At 38.0% G+C, this 19,398-nt stretch overlaps 1 protein-coding gene and 1 long non-coding RNA gene across 4 annotated transcripts in view; one reads left to right on the top strand and one right to left on the bottom strand.

The window, feature by feature from the left end:
* FHIT (fragile histidine triad diadenosine triphosphatase) overlaps positions 1–11,848 on the bottom strand; it is a 551,107-nt gene extending 539,259 nt beyond the window's left edge. Inside the window, exons 1-2 of one of the 3 annotated variants that reach the window (XM_032699375.1) lie at positions 11,769–11,848; positions 7,276–7,359 (exon numbers count right to left, since the gene is read on the bottom strand). In XM_032699375.1, the coding sequence (XP_032555266.1) occupies positions 7,276–7,359; positions 11,769–11,788 (104 nt within the window). In that variant the 5' untranslated portion in view covers positions 11,789–11,848. Of the gene's footprint in view, positions 1–7,275; positions 7,360–7,849; positions 7,953–11,768 lie in introns of those variants that run through there. The other 2 variants (XM_032699377.1, XM_032699376.1) reach the window with 2 other exon arrangements.
* A 12-nt stretch (positions 11,849–11,860) lies between these two features.
* The window catches only part of LOC116792451, a 47,994-nt gene continuing 40,456 nt past the window's right edge, over positions 11,861–19,398 (top strand). The window contains exons 1-2 of the long non-coding RNA XR_004359130.1: positions 11,861–12,543; positions 18,536–18,595. This is a non-coding gene — a long non-coding RNA (uncharacterized LOC116792451). The remainder of the gene's footprint in view (positions 12,544–18,535; positions 18,596–19,398) is intronic.

Genomic DNA, 19,398 nt, shown 5'->3' with positions numbered 1-19,398 from the left:
TTAACTCTTACACTGCAAAAGAAATACCCATTATAAGCTTCCTAATGGCAATACAATAAATGTGCAAATGCAACAAAGTACATAATTACACAGTGCCCACTGCAGCATAAACACAACCATCCCCACACATTGCCACACCAAAGCCATTGCTCTGGTCTCAGTATCAAATAATAACAAAAACTTCAAAGACAAATTATTCCTATTTCTAGGATTCCCAGTGTATCTCACAGGATGCTTAGTAGATAATACCTTCGAATGCACTACCAACCCCACACTTTAAGAGACTTGCTTTCATGTATCAAAGATCTTCACTGGTATCAATGTTTTATTTTGTGTAAAGCCTTGAATAATAATATGAATTTGGTTCCATATTACAGCCCAATTCTGGAAGACTAATTTTAAAAAACTAATTTTAAAAGCTTTAAGAAGCATCCAAAGTATTTATTTATTATATGCAACATCAGGTGTTATATCACTCTCAAAAGTGTTATTAATCTTCCTCTGAAGAACAACATTTTCACACTCTACCTTTTCTCCCTGTCTATTCTTCTCTATTCCCCTGAATTTAGATACTGATACTTGGTTTTTAATTCTGATTCTCAAACTCACTGCTCAGAAATGTGCCATTGTAGCATAAGTTATATTGAGATTTTATCCCAGCTAACCAAATCTTCTGAAAACAAGCCACACATCAGAATTAATACGACATAAAAAGTGTTAATATCACAATATTAGAAGGCAATTTTTTTTCCTGACACCTGGAAAAATTAAAACCAGGATAAAACATTACTTAACAGAAATTTTTCGAAGTAAGTCAAGCACATACAATAATTCTATATGATTTATGTTATCAAACATACTCTAAGTTGTACTTCAAATATCCTAAAGTTTCCAAATTTCAAAAAGCTTTTTATTTTTCTGAAATCACACTGTCAAGGCCTAACAGCTACTGCTTCAGTTGCAGCACTAGGAAGGATATGTCTCACAACAGGTATAAACTCTAAAGCTATTTAATGGACTAGGATTCCAACAGCAAAACTCACGAAAAGCTGACAGAGAAATATTTCTCATTGAAAACACTTAGGTAAAGAGAAATGACAGTGCCTGCTACAAACAATAATGAATTAGTGGAGGGAAGCTTACAAATTACACTAATTAGGAAGAAGCAGACAAGAAAAAAACCAGCCTCAGAGCAGTAGCAGCATCTTGGCAAAACTCCCACAAGGAAATGCGCCCAGCCTAAGCCTCCCCATCCTTCCCTGTCCCTCAAAGTGCACACCCAGCAGTCACCTGTTTGCCTTATGAAATTAGAGTCAACCAGCCTGGCCAAATACCCAATTCACTAAAGCAATTTCTTAAACTAAAAAGAAATCTGTGTGACCAATCTGTTGCTACTCATATCCAAGCTTGGTTATGTCCACACAAACCGAAGCAACTACAGATTAAATATACCCCGGATCAATCTTTGGCAAGGAAGGTGAGTGTTCTACTTAGAAAGGCATCTATTACCTACCACTGAAAGCACCACAACTGTCTTGATGAGATTTACATTCTTTTACACATAAAAAGAGACTCAGAGCAATTTTCTAACCTTTCATATAACTCCAAAATATGTCCATCCTTTCAGTAAAATGTGCACTAAAACACAGTTTTGTTAAGCTTCAGTACTACGTTCATTCAATCAGCACGTTCTGCCTCATGCAGATTTCATCTCCTGTAGTCAGAAGAGAAAATGTCAGAATGCTTTTGACATAAAAACCTGATTTGGTTAAACAGCTCAAGACCTTCCAAGTGAATGTAAACTTTGAAAATAAATGACAGTCATGTTTTAGTGAAAAATCATCATTATTATTGTTTTGCTACAAGTTCTCATTAAATAACTCAACAGAAATATTTCACCCATTCTAGAGGCAGAACTGGAACGTATGGGGGGTTTATATAACAGCCTTTTCAGGAGAAAAATTAGGCTCCTTACAATGCAGTTTCTTTTGTATTTAATAGAATCCCGCTTCCTTACTAATTGTCACTGGTTCTCTGACTGAAAACTGCAATTAGTTATGCTTCAGGACACACACTTGAATTCTTTTGTGTTTATTTTAGTCAACCTGAACATTAATAAGCAGGATTGTTATGAATTTGAAAGGAAATGCACCACCACGGCTATTTTATTACACCACTTGTGGCCACAGACAATTACATACTGTGTACCCTTTAAACATATTATTCTAGTTAAGAAAATAGTTAGTCTACCAGATGAATTAAAGATGCCAAGAAAACAAAACCCAAATAAGAATACTATTTAATTTGGGCAAACACTACTTAAATTTTTCAGATCATACAAAATATGAAAAAAATTAAAAACATTACTAATACTGCCTTATTTTCAAATGGACCTCATAATTACAAACAAGTTTCACTGGATAAATAAAACTGACAGCAAAAAGAAAACAACACAGGAAAATAATTTTGATTAGTTCAAATGACACTAACCAGGGCTACCTGCAGTAAAAACCTAACTTCTTTAAATTCGAAAATTAATCTCCTCTCCTGACCTTTATAGAGCTCAAGATGCATACGTACACAGAATAAACAAAATAATTTGAAAGCAAACTCACTGAGTGCACCTGACCTTTGAAACAGCACAGATAATTTTAATCAGATTTGCACAATGTTAGTCTGTCTCAGGTTCCATGTAGCAACAAAGATGACAAAACTATACTTAAGGGGAAAAAAAGACAACATTTTACCAAAATAAAACCATCTTTAAATATTTTTTGAAATAACCCTAAGAGTCTCAGGTTCAGGAAAGATTCCTCTGAAATTCTACTCCCTCAATATCCTGCTAAGCTGCACAATTCAGCTCTAGGAGAAAAGCCCTTTCTGCCAGTTATGCAGCTGCTGTCTCAGTTAAGTTGAAGAGCTGACATCTGAAAGAAAAAAAGTAATTTACACAAACATTTTAAAAATCAGGTTTTGTAGGAGTGACCTGTAGTTGCATCCTTGATCACCCAGCATAGAGTAGGCTGCTTAAAGATTCTCAGATACATTGATTATGTAAGATCTTTCAGACATAACAAGTAAAAAATATCATGATCTGCAGCATAAATAACATGACAAGCAGTGCTGACTAGTAAAAACTCCCTAGTTACAAGGAACAGAAGTACTCCAAAATATTCACAAACGAGCCCTCATTGAAACCAGCTGGCAGCACCTTCCTCGCTGGAAGGGCAGATGCTACAACAGGAGTTACAAACCATTTATCAGCCACCAAAGCTGACCACTGCTTGCAACATTTGGAAAAACAAAGAAAGAAGCCTTATAATTTATGCAAGCTCCAAACCAGGTCAATGCCAGTGGCTGTATTACTTATGCCTCGTGAAATGGGAAGAATTAGCAAGGGGAGCTGAAAGCCCTGTTTAGATTCAGAATGTGCAACCTCCACGTTGCCAAAAGCCAGCACAAGCTGAGGTGGGATCCTGGACAAGGCAGTTTTCCAGAGCAGCATTCCTTCATCCCTGTGATTCATTCCCTGAACTCGTTGTAGGCCAGCCAGCCCTTTTAGATCACGGCAACAGTCACATCCCTCTTCTGCCATACTTCGATGGACTTTTTCTCTCTCCTCTGCTCACAGAGAATTTTAGAGCTTGTCAACAAGCCACAGCTATCTGGTATCCTCATCTTTTCCTATTAAGGAGTTTAATTTATTCAGCTTATCGGGAAGGTTGAGAAGGGAGCTGATCACTGGGTACAGTCTGTCAGTGCAGAGCATCCTGACCTTGCATGCACAGTCCCACAGGCCCTGGCCCTTGGCAGTGAGTCACACCTGGGACAAGAGGTGTTTGCTTACAACACTGGCAAATATTATGGGTAATTGCATCACTCAGTCCCAACACACAACACAGAACTAGTTACGATGTGGGTCTTATAATAAACACAAAACACTCCATAAATCATGTAGAATTATTATATCTTTTCTAATGCTGCCTTCGTATTCATCGTTTCAATATACAAAGAATGTTCACACACATGATCAAAAACTAACATTACACTAAAAAATAAAGGAAAAAACAACTGTCAAACACAGAACAAACATTCTTTCTACTTCCATATTTTCTTTCCTAATTTTAAAACAATTGTCTACATCTTTAGGCAAAAAAAAACTTTGAAAAAACTTATTTCCTAAGCAAGTAATTTTCATTTATTTGACTACTCCTATAAAAAGTATCTATACCAAAATGCACTGCTTTGTCCAGCCTTCAAGTACCTCAAATTGTATCCTAAGATTCTTTGCACTGTGTTGCTTAAACATCCAACCACCACTAACTCTTTCCTGATCTAATTATGCAACCACTTGTATCCTCTTAGATAACAACTGAAAAAAAAAAAAAAACGAAGATCCTGATTTTTGTTACAACATTGCAGACAAGTAACTATTCCCCACAACTATTTACTACCCACACTGAACTGCTTAATTGCCACAGTCCCACTGCCGAGAATACTCTTCTAATTCAGCACTTAGCAGGACAACTTACAATAAATGAATTTATAATAACTCCTTATCTAAATAATATTAATATTTCTTTATAGCTATTATAGAAATAATAATATTTGCAGTTTTTAATAAGCAAATGACACCAGTCTGTAATGATAACTGAGCCAAAGGTATTAGTTGATAATAGTTTACAGGAACACACAAAGAGGCACAATTGTTCACCAAACAATAACACCACTGCAGTTTAAATACAACTTCTATAAAGGCCTGCAGGACAATGGAGGCTGAAGTCCAGGGCCATAAAATTTTCTATTGAAATACTAGATAGATTATTAGCTCCTCATTTGAAATGGGCTCATCTGCATTTTGGGTTTTTTTTCACAAATATGTCAACCTAACCATGTTTTAGACAAGACTACACATTTTCTTCAGCAAAACATCTGCCTCATCAAAAATAAGACTGAAGAGACTCATAAAGCTCAGTTTAAGCAAGCTCCCTTCTGTCCTTCCCCCAGCTCCTTCTGATATTGAATGTTTTAAAGCCAAATTCCAACTGAAAACTTTCTGCAATGAACAAATTTCTGCTATTCTGAAATAGGATTCATCACAACCATATAATTCTTAAATATTTAATAACAAAACACGCACTAAGAAGAGTCTGAAAGCCTGAAATCAATTAGGAGATGTCCCAGCACAAGAAATAAAAAGGAGACACAGACTTCTCTGCAAGTGTAATTTCAAAGTCCTTTCACAGAGGGATCTAAAGACTGTCAGCTTGGTTGATCTGCTACTGTATATTAAATAAGCCTGTAATGAAGCTACTGGTTTTGATTCATTGAAATGCCAAAAAGGTCATGGACAAAGTATATAAAACTAATGATTTTTTTTTTTTTTTGGAAGGGGAATATCAAGAAGGTAGTAAGTCAGGTAAAGCATCAAAACAAGCAAAATACTGACAAAAGAAAACAACAAAATCCAGCACCACTTCATTTTAGTGATCATTTAGAAAAATAATAACACATTAATGCCATTTAAAATCTATTTACAAATCCAAAGCCACTATGAAATACTTCCTATCCATTCAGGGAATCACTATATTTTTACTAACAGAACACTGATGCCAGACACAAGCTGAATGCAAATTTCAGCCTTTTATGTTACCTAGTGCTTTCTAACAGTCCTTCATTATCTCTTATTTCCCAGTTAAAACTTGTGCACAAATCCAGTAAAACAGTTTAGAAACTACTTAATTTTCAGTATTTGCATAATAACCCTGACTGGGACAATAACATGACTCCTATGCCAATTTAAAGCCTTATTCTTTAACATTTCAGAAATAATTCTGGAAACAAATTAAATGACATATAAAAACTACTCCAGAAAGTCAGTGTGTAATGACTTCTAAACAACAAAACACCTGCCAAGGCCAATACCTACCAGACCTATCAGATTTTTAGGAACTTAACACCTTGCTAAATCTCTGCAAATGCTAATGCTAAAAAACATTTATGTTCAGAAGAATTAATAGAAATGTTTTTGACTATTCATGCAATAAGCCACAGCACTATTTTGATGGAGTAACAGGCAGCACTGCAGTGCCAATACAGAAGATCTGTACTTTGGAGTATCTAGAGATGTGAAGCTGACAAATGCAGCTGATTTTGGTTGCATTACAATGCAAATCTGATGAGTTACACTGGGAATATTCAATATTGCAGAGCAAATCAATGAGAGGAAAAGCACACATTCTCAATAAAATAGAAAGGTTTATTTACATCACAATTAGATCGTTTTCTTTAGTGTTGTCTCAAAGGTTAAAACCAGCTCTTTTGCCAAGACCCGTTTACAATTTTTCAAGTTTACTGCAAGAATAGCCACACCACTTCTAAACAGAGCAGGCCTTTAGAAGCACTTCATAAATTTGAAAAAATCTACTGTCATTTTACATGTTTGAGAATTTGCATTTGTTTTTGAAGAAGTAGATTTCGCACGACCCAAACCTCTCGACTATCCAGGGATACTCTTGTTTCTCATGGCACAAAGGAATATAACCCTTTCTTCCCAAAGGAAATACAGTTTACAGCATACCTGGGTTTTTAACATAGGAAACCCACATATTAGCCATCTGCTATGGCAGATCTGCCCAAAGTCCTACATTTTGCCCATCTATTGACTGTTGACCATTAGAATATGCCTGACCTTTCCAAGTTCCTTCTAAGAAGACACAAAAAGCAATAATTACCAGGGGCTTATGGCCACCATAATCTATTTGATTTTCAGCAAATACCAATGTTTAATTCTGCTATGGAGTTGCATGTTGATAATTATTCTAAGTGAATCCTACACTTTGGGTTCTTTTTTTAATGTGACAGGATTGTGGTTTTCTGAGCAGTTTCAGTAAGAATGAAGGAAACTGTTACTCCTCTGGAGAAGACAATACTACCAAAGGCATTACTGCTCAAAAGCTTTCACTTAGGTAAAGACAACTCAGTATTCTGAATCTCTACAACACAGCCACCTTTTCTGTGCTGGGTTATGTATAAAGCAAGAATAAACTGTAATCCAGGGACTGCTGCCTGAAGAGTGGCACCAGGGCCAGCAAACATACACCACTATTTACACAGCTACTTGTACTCCCAAGCTCGTCCCTTTTTTCACAGGAGTCAGTGCTCTAATCTACTTTTACCTGGAGTATTTTTAAATATTCATTCTGTACACCTTGGTCTTCATTACAAATATTTGCAAGGAAAACATGTCACTTGAAAGGTACAATGGAACACTACCTTGCCTGTCTTCTGCTCCAGGGAAGTTGAAACTGGAAACTTAAACAGAGCAACTGGCAGGAGCAAGCTGAAGGAATCCAAGATCTGGAAAAGCAAATAAGAGTGGAAAGGTCCAGTATCAGCAGCTGATTTTAACAAGCATAAAGTATTAACAAAGGAAAACTGAGTTTGCAAATAGTATTAGCTGGTTTGCCTATTCTTTATTAAAACTTGCTTTTTTTTTGAACTCTGCTTAGTCTGTGACACCACTCTACGTATAAGAACTGAAACAGGAGGAAAAAGAAATTTCTAATCACTTGCAGTAAAAAGGAGTCTGGTCAACAAAGCTCTTCCTTATAAATGTCAGTAATACACTGTCCACAATTATAATTAGATCGCTGCAAGATGTGCCTCCAGAACACTGGTTTCCCTTTATTTGAATTGCTATGCTTGTCAAGCTCTTTTCAACACCACCTTAGCCTAAAGTTTAACCAAAGAATTAAGGATGATTCCTTAATGTTCCTTTTGCCAATCGAAGCAAAATCTCTGGCTGAGTATAAATAGCAATTCCATTGAAATGCAGCCAACAAATCACCTGATTACTGCCCAGATCCTTGAAATTCAGCACAATGATATGCACTCATGATGGAATATCAACATTATAGCAATAGATGAACATAATTAAAGCTGAGTATCCATGAAAACAAGCATGAAGTTTGCAATATTTATCTCCTGTACTTCGCCTGAAAACAGGGGAAACAAGTAAAATAGAAAATAGACCATTAATACATTGTGCTGTGTAGCTCAAGGACTTCTTATGTTAATGGTTTCAACTTCTGAGGATGGAGTTGTATTTTTCAAAATAATGAAGTCCAAGGCACTCAAACTCAGTCTTTTCTACACTGTTACCACAACCATCTGCAGGAACCTTTCTGAACACCTGCTCTCTCTGCAGGTAACCTCAGCCTCCCTCTCTGACACATCTCCCTGAGGGACCACAGTCTCTGCAACCTCCATTTAGGGTCCTTTTATGGGATGGCATTCCCCTCACAGTCTAAGCACCAGGAGAGGAGAGCTCTTTGTAACAACTCTCCAATCTGTTCCTTGTAGGAATACAGTTAACATACTGCCTTGACATTTAAGGAAGGGGAGGAGGAATTAGTCTTAATTAAGGGCTTCTGCAGAAACTCTTAACAGCTGAGTCACTGATCGGCTTCTGAGAGAACGAGCAACATTTACTTGCACAGTCACCACTAAGACTGAATCAACACAGAAAGGGAGGGGTTAGTCACAAAAAGGACTAGATCCAGATTAAAGATACAACCAAAGAAAGCACATGAATCATGTTCAACTAACCCAGGTTTCATTTGCACTAGTAAAGCTTTCTAAATGCTGATTATGAAGCTGCTTCTCATGCAATCCAATTTTATCCTTTGTATGTGTGCTCGTTATTACATGAAGAGGTAACTACTTCACAACAAACACTTACAAACACTCCAAAGTGAAAGGCTTTCAATTCTGACACTGGGTATTCACGATGGATACTCAGAATTACCCTGTAGCTTTAGGGATAATCGTATTTCCTTCATATAAACTCAAGCACCCAAAAGAACTCAGCACACATTTTAGCACCAAATAAAACAAAACCAGATTTGGTTAGGTTTTAGGCCTTAAAAAAAAATAAATTAAAAAAAAAATCAAAAGAAAACCAGAACAAGCAAACAAAAAAATCCAATTACATACACATTTTAACTCTGCACTTGGAAAACATGAGTTATAAACTACAAGGATGCACAAAGAACACATCGTGCCAAACATATCTAACAGTTTTATTTGATAAATTACTGGTATAGTAGAGAAAGACAAGAAGAATGAACATAATTTATTAAGACCTTCTTTAAAGCGTCCATTTTCCCCTAGAGCTTACGGAAATAGCAAAGCAACAAAAACATGTAGCCCTGCAAGAATAATTTAAATGTAAGTGAAGAAGCCACAGGAAGGCAAACAAGACATTTAAGGTATTATTTTAAAAAGGAGAAAATATGGATTATACTGCCCAACTGAAGTTTCACTTAGAACTAATTAATCTTAATGCACAAAATAAAACGTTGCCTGCACAGCAACAAAATATTTGGAAATAATCAATTTGCATTTTGCAATCAGTCTCATGTTAGAATCTGAGCTATAGAAGTCAACAACAGTTTTCTTGCAGGCTTAATATATCAACATTTGGGCCTCCGTAGTAAACATGACCAATTTGTCTGAAGCTGTTTATACACACAGTAATGACATTCTATACACAAATCAGATGACACAGTTGGAAAGTGACAGTATTTTTAACTCTTGCAGAAATAGACAAATTTATAAATACATGAAATAATATAAATAAACGTAATTGACATAAATGAAGCTGCAGATACTGGAGAAGAAAGAATGACTGACACGTATAAAACTGAATCATTCAATTTACTGCAAATTCACAAAAGGATTCATGTGACAGACAACAAAATGAATATGAGAGGATTATACATTGAAACTACAAAAAGGTAAATCCTATAAAGTACATACACAGTTGTAATATGCATGACAAGTGGATAATCTCATGCTCAACATTAAGTTACATGAGTTGACCCAAGCCATTGTTTTCCATAGCATCTCTATATCCTCCAGTTTTCCCAACATGTAAAAATATTAACTAAGTCACTAGCAAACCCAATGGAAAATGCAAACGTACAATTCAAAGGCTGTCAAACTAAAATATTTGACTATTACTACAGGCTTTCTGTAACACACTCTTCTCATTGCACTCAGACTGAGACATAAACCATAACAAAGGTAACAAATTATAAGAAATTGGAAAAAAAAAACCTGAAAAATTGACTCAAATAAAAAAATTTTAATAAATAAATGAATGAAAACAAGCAGGCTCCACAGCTTCCACATAGTGCCTTAATTCTTCTAAGTTTTCTCAATGCTATAATACCATTAAATTAGCATTATTATAAACAGAATATTTTGAAGAGATTGAATTAGAACTTGCATCAGAAGTGCTACACTTGGAAATGTAACAGCTCGCATTGAATGAAACCAGCAATGTCACTGATCAAATGTCTCACAAGGGGAAAAAAATAAACAAGCTGAAAGAAATACAACTAAAGGTTTTATAGTAAGTGGTGGCACTGGCACGCAAACTAAACTCAGATTTTACCAGCACTGTATGCCTAACACACAGGAAAAAAGCACTAGAATTTCTTTTCCACACAGAGAATGTAATTTTTAAAGACAGGAATTGTACTCTGCTGTCATTCAAAGATTTAAAACTACTCAGAATGTCTAAAAATGCATTTGAAGGGAAATGTAAAAGCAGGTTATGAAATCGGGGGGCCTGCTATTTATTGGAGATAAGAGACATCTTGTCCTGAGGAAAAAGGAAAAACATTTAGCACCACTTTTCCATTAGACATTTCAGTGATTCAATTTAAAATTAAGATCTTAGCACACGCTCTGGAATGTCTTACTTGAATCATCAACATCCAACATTTGAAAACTAAATACTCAAAAAGCTGCAAACTGCTTAAAATTGACATATTGTGTGCACATATTCTTCGAACTGAACTTTGCATATTCCTGGTTTTAAGTGTCAAATCATGAACGATTTTTAATGACATTAAAGCGCACAAAAATAATTTGAGCCTAAGCTGTGTTTCCTGTCTCAAAGGCAACTTTCACCTGAGCATCGCTAAGCTCCCATTTTTGGTTTCAGCCTAGAACCAAGAATAAGTGGAGTATTTTTTTTTTGGGGGGGGGGGGAGGAGAGGGCATGTGGTTTTTCGCTCTTTAGTTCTGGAATTTACTAATTTCTTAAGTGACTTATGAAAGATCTGCGATATGAATCTGTTCCTTGAACACGTGGTATCCTTGGAAAAACACAGCTACCTCTGCCCTGCATGGCGTTCTCACCCAGCCTACCCACGTTCAGCTCAAATCCCTTAGGAACTGGTCTGAGAGCACTTGATCCATCCCTTGGGACAAAGCGCGTAAAGCACCAATAACGATTTTAAGCCTTAGTGCCTTACACATTAAACATGAGCAACTGCTTAGAGTCTCTGCGATCCAGACACAGGCTGGTCATTGCAATGACTGCCTTGGTTTTGCTGGGGGGGATTTGCTGTAGTACACTGTATTTCTGGACTTGCTGTATTTCTGCCCAGCCCGAGGGTCCCTGCCCGCACACCGAGCGAGAGGAGACGGACACGCGGCGCCACCAAATAAAACACTTTAATTAGTGCGAAACGTTCCCGTGGGGCGGTTCAATACCCAAAGGGGAGGGAGGGGAGGATGGAGGGGCAGCGAGGCGACCCCGGACCCGGCGCGGGGCGGCGGGCGCGGAGGGCACAGGGAGCGCAGGCACAGCGCTCCGCTCCCGGCTCTCCTCAGCGGCCGCTCCAGCCGCCGGGAAGCTCGGCAGAGATGGGAGGGAAGGGGAGGGGGAAAGGAGCAAAATGGAGACTTACGCTCCCGCAGTGACGCGCATGCGCGGCACCGCCTATAGCACCGCGGGGCGGGCGGTGCTCCCTCGTCCCGCCCGCCCTCAGCCGCCCCGGTCGAGAGTGTCCCGCTGTGGGAGGAGAGGCTGCTTGGCCACGGTGGCCGACCCTCCGGTGACAGCCCTCCCTCCACGGGCAAGGTACAGCTGGGGAGCGGAGGAGGAGCACACCTGGGGCTGTGCCGGGGTCGGCAGGGAGAAGTCTCACAAATTGAGCCTCCACAGATTGTGTGCACTTGGCATCGCAAGAGGTCACAGGATTGCAAATAGGGAAAGTGATGTCGCGATGTGCGTCCTGTGCTTGTGCTGCTGCCCAGGTGTCTGGTTTGGAGCACACTGGAGGCGAGAGTTGTAACATTCCCGATAGTTTTACTTTCCTCTGACGTGGCTTTAATTTTTGGTTCCGTGAGACTCCCTCGCCCCGTGCCGCGGTGCGGGCGGTGCTGATGACCCTGTTGATCTCCCCGGCACAGACAGGGCTGTTCCAGCTCCTCAGTTCAGGATCGGACTCACACGGGGCGCTCTGAAGCAGCGGCTCCTTCCAGAGCGGCACATCCAGCACCATCAGCAGCTTCTGCCTTCGAGTATTTCTCCGTCCACCACTTTCCTAAAGGAAAAAAAATCTAGTTAGTACCTTGCTTTTGCGAAGTTGGACTGAGCTTTTGTAGTGAAGACAAGGTCTTACAGCAGAAAGCCAGGTTTCTAATGGGCCTTTGGTGTGTAGAGAGTTCATTTTCAGCCTGGTACCCAGGAAAGCTCTCTTAAATAGCTACTTTTATGTATATCCACTGTAGAGGAATTAAGTTGCTGAACATTACTTTTATTCCAATGCTTCAGGCAATCAGATGCTGGGCTCAAGCCCAAACCTTGAACTTTATTTTATATTCTAAAGAAAATTAGTATGAAAGACAGGTTTGATTTATTTGCTGGAGCTGGTACCATTAAGAAGTGATGCAAGGCACTTTTACTGCTGTATGAATGAGCACTGCCACAAATAATGACCAATAGTGCAAGTGTCATAACTTACCCTGTACACTCATATTGAAGACATTGTTGTCATCAACTCATGAATGTGGTATCAAGTATCATTATTACTTAATGCCAACAGAGAGCCAAGACTGCCTTTTGATGCCACTGCTGTGAGTAATGCCTAGGTATCTGTACTCCCACAGCAAAGTCCCCAGCCTAATCCTAAAAATCACTCCATGCTGAAGTGACAGAATCAATTCTCCCTGCTGTTACACATTTTGTCAACCCTTTGTGACACTGCACAGCGACAGGTCCCTTGAGACTGTTATCTGCAAAGCTCCCCCAGATATGTCCCTTTTACGGTCCATACACCTGTCTTCTAGGATTATGCAACTGAGAATCCGGCAGTGGCTGCTCTTCCTACATCCACTTCATCCTGAGAAACATACTGAGCACTCATTTTGTTTACAGAAGCAAACACAGAGTGTACAATTCCCGTAGCTAGTGAAGTATTTTACCATCAAAGGGTCATCTTATTTCTCAATTATCTTCTGCAGTTACACCCTGAATGGCAGACAGACCTTTACCTCAAGTTACCAAGTCACTGCAAATGCTAATTTTGGTGTAATAATTTTTCGCTCTCTTTATGTTCCTGAAGTCCTAGCATGAAGTCCTAGTGGTTTTAATGACACTACAGTTGCCCATTGGTTTTATTACCTTGCACTGATTTGGTAGTTTTCCTGATGTCTTATTGAACTCACTGAACTGAGTTAATAAATAACAGTACAGCAGGCAACTACCAGTGACTGTTTCCCAAAACTGACTCCATTTGTCATAAGGAACATGAAAACAGTAAAGTCTGTATCTTGGCTTCAACAGCCTAATCTGCATCACCTTGCTTTCTTTGAGTTATTTGACTTTTCAGCTCATCCCACCCTGCAGGGATCATACTTTTCCCTCCCTGACATGCTTTACTGCCATAAGTTGTTAAGGAAACCATATCACTTGTAAAAGCAAAGACCATCAGACTTTTATACAGACGGTTCTCCAAATCAAGAGATACTGTGTGAGATGATGTGCCCATCACACCCTGATGAAAATACACTCATGTATCCTTTTATGTGTGTTATCCCTTGTTTACTCAGTATTTTAAACTGCTATACAAAAACGTTGCCTCTTTTGAGGTTGGCAGGCAAAGATAAGAATTTAAGACTATTTTGTTATTCCAGGGCCATGCTCATGATTCCATGAAAACAAACACTGTACTGGAGTATATGCTGAAAAAGTAGAGATTTCAGTAAAGCAGCACATCAGAAAATCTGCTTAAATATGTCAGAAAGTTTTAAAACCAACCAGAAAAAAAACAAACAAAGAAAAAAAAAAAAAAAACAAAAACCAACAAACCATGAACCCTGACTGTTATTCAACAGTGTTGAAAACAAACTGCAAATTCTAATCTCTTTGAATAGCTCTAGACATAATTCTCCACTTCTAACTTTGCAACCCCTGTCTGTAACCAGAGATTATGTGTTACATAAATACTTTGAACTGCTAAGATTTGTAAGAAACGTGGGAAGAGGTGGGCTACTGCTACAGCAAGAGCCTTGGCTTACAAAAATACAGCTTTAATATTCTCTTGTTAACAGAGAAAAACAAATACAATCCATAAGCAGAAGTGAAATGTGTTTCTAGATAATCTGCTTCTAACATTCAGCTGAGCATGAAATCTCTTGAAGAAAAGCCTGGTAGAGATCCCAGGAAAACATTCTTTTAGGTCACTGCTGCTTATTTGTTTGATGGGGCACTTCACTTTGTTCCTTTATACTGAGCTGGTTTATACTTATGTAGTAACAAATTTTTTCTTCCCTCTAATCCTCAGGAGGAGCACAAGTCCTTAATATCTTGTCTTTGCCAATGTCAGAGTTTCAATACGTCAAGTCCTCATAGAAGGTGTTTTACCTGCAAAGTGATACATGGAAGTCTATCTGCCTCTCTGATGGATTGGAATTGTATTTATTTTTCAGTGAATTCTCTGGTTTCCAATATGAAACTGTCTTAAATTATCTTAAATTACAAGTCTCAGAGCTGTGATGTTACACAGCATGTATTTTCAAACATTTTTCTGCCTTAATATTTGTTGTGTATCCAAGAATTAGGAACATAGGGGTTCTGAAGAAGTAAAAATGGTATTAGAGAATCAGAAGCTGGCAGTTCTGTCTTGTAACAAGGAGATTCTTCTCATGGTCTGTTTCTGGGTTCTACAACTTAAAGTGTGTGTTTGTTTCTTCTTTCTATGTGAAATGATATTCACAATCCTCAAGATTCTGTGAGAAGAGACCTTCACAAAAGGAACCCATGAGAAAAGCAACGAAGCATCATAGGACTTTCTGAAGAAATTTTCACTGTTTTCTTTCTTTAGTATTCAATTCTAAAGCTATCTTTTGTTGGTTTTATTTACGTGGGATACAGAGATTATATTGTGTTGGATTACTGCTATTTTAGGGAGTCTGGGCCTGAAGGACTTCTATGGTATCACTCTCATGGCTGCTTCTTTGTTACTGTGATTCAGGTGTCCTCTCACTAAGTATTTTCTTCAAGCCACAATGTATTATCCACTGGCCAACTCACCAACTACTTCTTTAAGACCAGTTGGCCTTTTCTTCTAACGTGCTCTTAGTCATCTCTCTTTTCTCAGAACCAGGAAGAGCATTCGTGGGTTTGGCAGAGTAACAACGATCCTGCATCGAACCAAAGCAGCCCTTCTGTGCAGCCAGTCATTAATTCCTCTCTGCTGGCTTGTCATCACCAGATGTCTGCTGAGTTCACACCCTCTGCATTTCCCGTGACTGCACCCCCAAGGCATCCACAAATGGTTCTGTATTTTCAATGAGAGCCCCACATCCTTTTTTTGAACGTTTCTCTTCGCTACCTGAGCAACTGCAGCTGCTCCACAGAACTGCAGCCTCTCTCTAAGTTACATGTCATACCTCCCTCCTGAGTGAATGAGTCTATGAACAGCATAAGAGTATGTTTAAGAGTTTCAGCACTTGTGTTTTAGAAAGTGGGCTTTGCACAGAAAGTAATGAGAAACATTAGATATCCAACACAGGAAAATATTTCCAGGTTTGTATCAACAAGTAAACCACAAAATGGGTTTGTTTACCATAAGAAGCACTGGCCATGAAGTCTCTCTCTGCCCATAATGAAGCATATCTGAAGGAGGACTCACAGCTACATCTAAGCATGAGAAGTGTAGGCACATTTCCCTGTGGAAATGGCACTCACTGAACCTGCTCACCAGCAGTAGGTGCAATTATCTGTGTCCAATTTACATTTGGAGCACGAGGGACAAGCTTTCACAGCACGCCTAATGCAGCAAACACAACGAGCTGGGCTTTGTGAACACAGTGCACAGTTTCCCAGTTCAATGGGAAACTTTACAAAATGTATGTGCAAGGTATAATTACAGCATGTCACAAATAAACTTTCGAAAGGATAATTGAAACAACACTCATATCTTGAAAAAAGGAACTGGTTAATTGATGCAGGTTCGTAGACATATGTCATAGCACACAATACAATTAATAAAATATAAACACCAATTTTCAAATCAACTCAGCTTGATAACTTGAATTGAAATTTTAGGAACAGCAAAAAAGCTAAAAAACACCATAAAGTAAGCCCAATCCTTCAGCTGACTAGTAAATATGAAGGAAAAAAAATTGGAAACCGTTAATATTTTTCTAACACCTTAGGGGTCTTTCTTTCATGTTTTTTTCATGCTCTCTGTGGCCACTGAGACTAGTAGGAAACCAGCCAATTTAGTCAAAAAACTTTGCAGCATAGCAGGGAGTCTCATTTGTCATCACATGCAATAGCAGCTGTCTCTGTCAAGAATGAAGTTAATCAGTACAGACTACATAAATTAGGAAATTCTTTAGATGGTTAACAGTGTACCTTTGAATGAACAAAGACCAATCTTTGTCTCCTGATACTGGGAAATTTCTCTTTCAAATATGCCAGTTTTGTGGTTTGAAACTAAGGAGCAATGAAACTCCTTAATGTATTTTTTACACAAGTATTTCTGGCAACTGAAGATACTCAGTGCACACAAGGGACACTAAATGTTATAATTGTAAGAGCTATATCAAGACTCAAGTTTTTTTCACCTTTCTTCACCTTCTTCCATTCTATTCTTAATTATTTCATATTATTGACTAAGTTTCTAATCCAGGTCAAATTTGAGAATTGCAAGAAACAAAGAGTATAAAACCTTGGGAGTATGTTTCTTCATGTTAAAAAGCCCTGAAATACACTATTTTGAGTTAATATGCTGAACATGTAGCAAATAAATCTCTAAAGATACTCAACTTCATGAAATTTTGCACCCTCCTCAACTTTGGCACTGAGTAAAACAGTTTGTGTGCCACTCAGGAAGACAGAATTTTCTTCTTAAAAATTCATTTCATACAGCCTTGAGAACATTTAGGACCCTTCTAACCCCAAGTATTTTCAGTTTGCACAATGCCTCTAGCCTAAAAACACGGATTGATGATGTGTTTAAAATCATCCAAGGAACATAAATGAAGGAAGAAAGAGCTTTATGCCTCTTTTCTTTACCACCACCTCTGTATGTTTATTGTGGAATTTCTATGTAAAGCAGGTAACCCAGCAGAAAAAAACTGACCTGTTCTGTGAAATATGAGAGTTGCCTGTTTAGAACTCTGGCCTACAGCCATAAAAATTTGTTTAGTTATCTCACAGTTATGTCACATACTCCTTCCTCAAAAGATCTGGGCTAGATTAATTTGCTACTGTAAAAATATGTGCTGTGTGAAAAGACAAGATTGCAAGAATGATCTAGGAGTGGGGTAAAAAAAGACCAGTGCTGATGCACCAGCTTAAGGGAAAGCCCTTAATATAAACATTTGTTTATATTATTAAATGACCTTACTATTGGTATAACTGTTTATGTTGCAATCATAAGGTACTGGGAAAGGACACACTCCCAGGTATCTGATGCACAGATACTGAGGGCATGCTGGGTTCTCAGAATGCTGCTTACCTGAGCTGACAGAGGGCCTTTTCCAGGGATACCATGTGATGAACACCCTCAATGACTTTTAGAGGATGATACATAGAATACCAGTGTAAAAGGCAGAAAAGCAAACTGGTTTGTACATAAAGACTTCAGTATTTGCCTCACTCTTCTGATCACTGTTCGTTACCCCTTTCTGAAAACAACAGTGAAGATTTTCACTTTGTTTCAGGTTTTATTTTAATTCTTTCTGCAATTCTTGAAAAAAAAAAAAAGATGGTATATGTTGCCTGTTTAACTGAAGGAGCAACAAAAACCTTAAGCAAGATCATTTTGATATAAAAAGAATTGGATCTTTATCACAAAAAAGAACACAAGGAAACTTTCATGTACTACAGAAAACTCAACCTTCAAAATCTGCTAGGCAGTTTTGTGAGGAACCACAGCAACTAAAACACATATTACAATAATTAAATATAAAAGCAAGGGTTGAGCATCACATATGTTATCTACAAAAGTTGTTAGACAATAGATGGGAATGTTAATGCAAAGAATATTCATATTGTGCTGCTATCAAGGGCATACATCAAAGTGGAGTGCTTTTTTGCAGAATCAAGGGAAAATGACTGTTGTTTTGGCACACAGTATGGCATGGCATGTCAAAAGAAATTATAAAATGTTTTCAAGATTTGCTGAGTATATCACTAATAAAGTATTGTGTTTACCAGGAAGGAAGAAACAAAAGGCAGAAGAGTTGGAGGATCCTCACAGCCCTTAAAGCAGCCTAGGTAAGCACAGTTACAACTTTTGGGCTTTTGCAAGCTGGGCCTAGTCTTCACAGACAAGCTCTGTGTGAGCAATATGGCACTTAGGGATTTACAGAACCTACATAAAATTTAAAATTTCTTATTTGAAGTGATTCCATTTTGAGAAGCTTAAAATTGTCTTTTACTCCTGAAGATTCCATAAGATGCTGATTTAGAGCTCCATTTTACATAGAAAAATACTCTAAATTTCTCTTGTAAGCATTCACTGGAAATAACAAAGCCATTCCTAGGTTTGCTCAAATATATTTTAAATTGGTTGATGGACTAACACTGAAGGACTAAGTATAGCTATGGATTCACTTCCCGTGAGTGATTTTTATAAAATTTCCATATGTCAGTGACACAACGTCATTTAAGGACCTTTTTTCTAAATCACATAAACCCGATTTAAATCAGTTACTGTTTTTAATCAAATTCTGCTGCCCCAACATAGAGCTTGTCCTTTGAATCCATAAATTACCTGAAGGAAATTTACCTTGAGTATGATAAAGTATTGACAAACACGTAACTCATCCTCTGACAATTCTTGGTGCTTGTGAAAGATGTTCAGTGGTGAAAACAGCTGTGCCAGCAGCTCCTTCGGTGCAGTTGCAATCTTACTTGACAAGACCACAAAAAACTGAGAAAGCTGAACAGTTTCCACACTCCTGATAACTTACATATTTCATGTTTTCCTCTTTATGCTCTATTTTGAGTAAGTAAGGGACATCCCAATATTTTTAGATTCCTTTTTTGTTTGCTTTCTCTGGTGATTGCTTTTAGCA

Source organism: Chiroxiphia lanceolata, chromosome 11, assembly GCF_009829145.1.
Source record: "Chiroxiphia lanceolata isolate bChiLan1 chromosome 11, bChiLan1.pri, whole genome shotgun sequence".
Taxonomy (NCBI): domain Eukaryota; kingdom Metazoa; phylum Chordata; class Aves; order Passeriformes; family Pipridae; genus Chiroxiphia; species Chiroxiphia lanceolata.
Note: the sequence above shows the minus strand (reverse complement) of the source record. Positions and strands in the feature narration are given on the sequence as shown.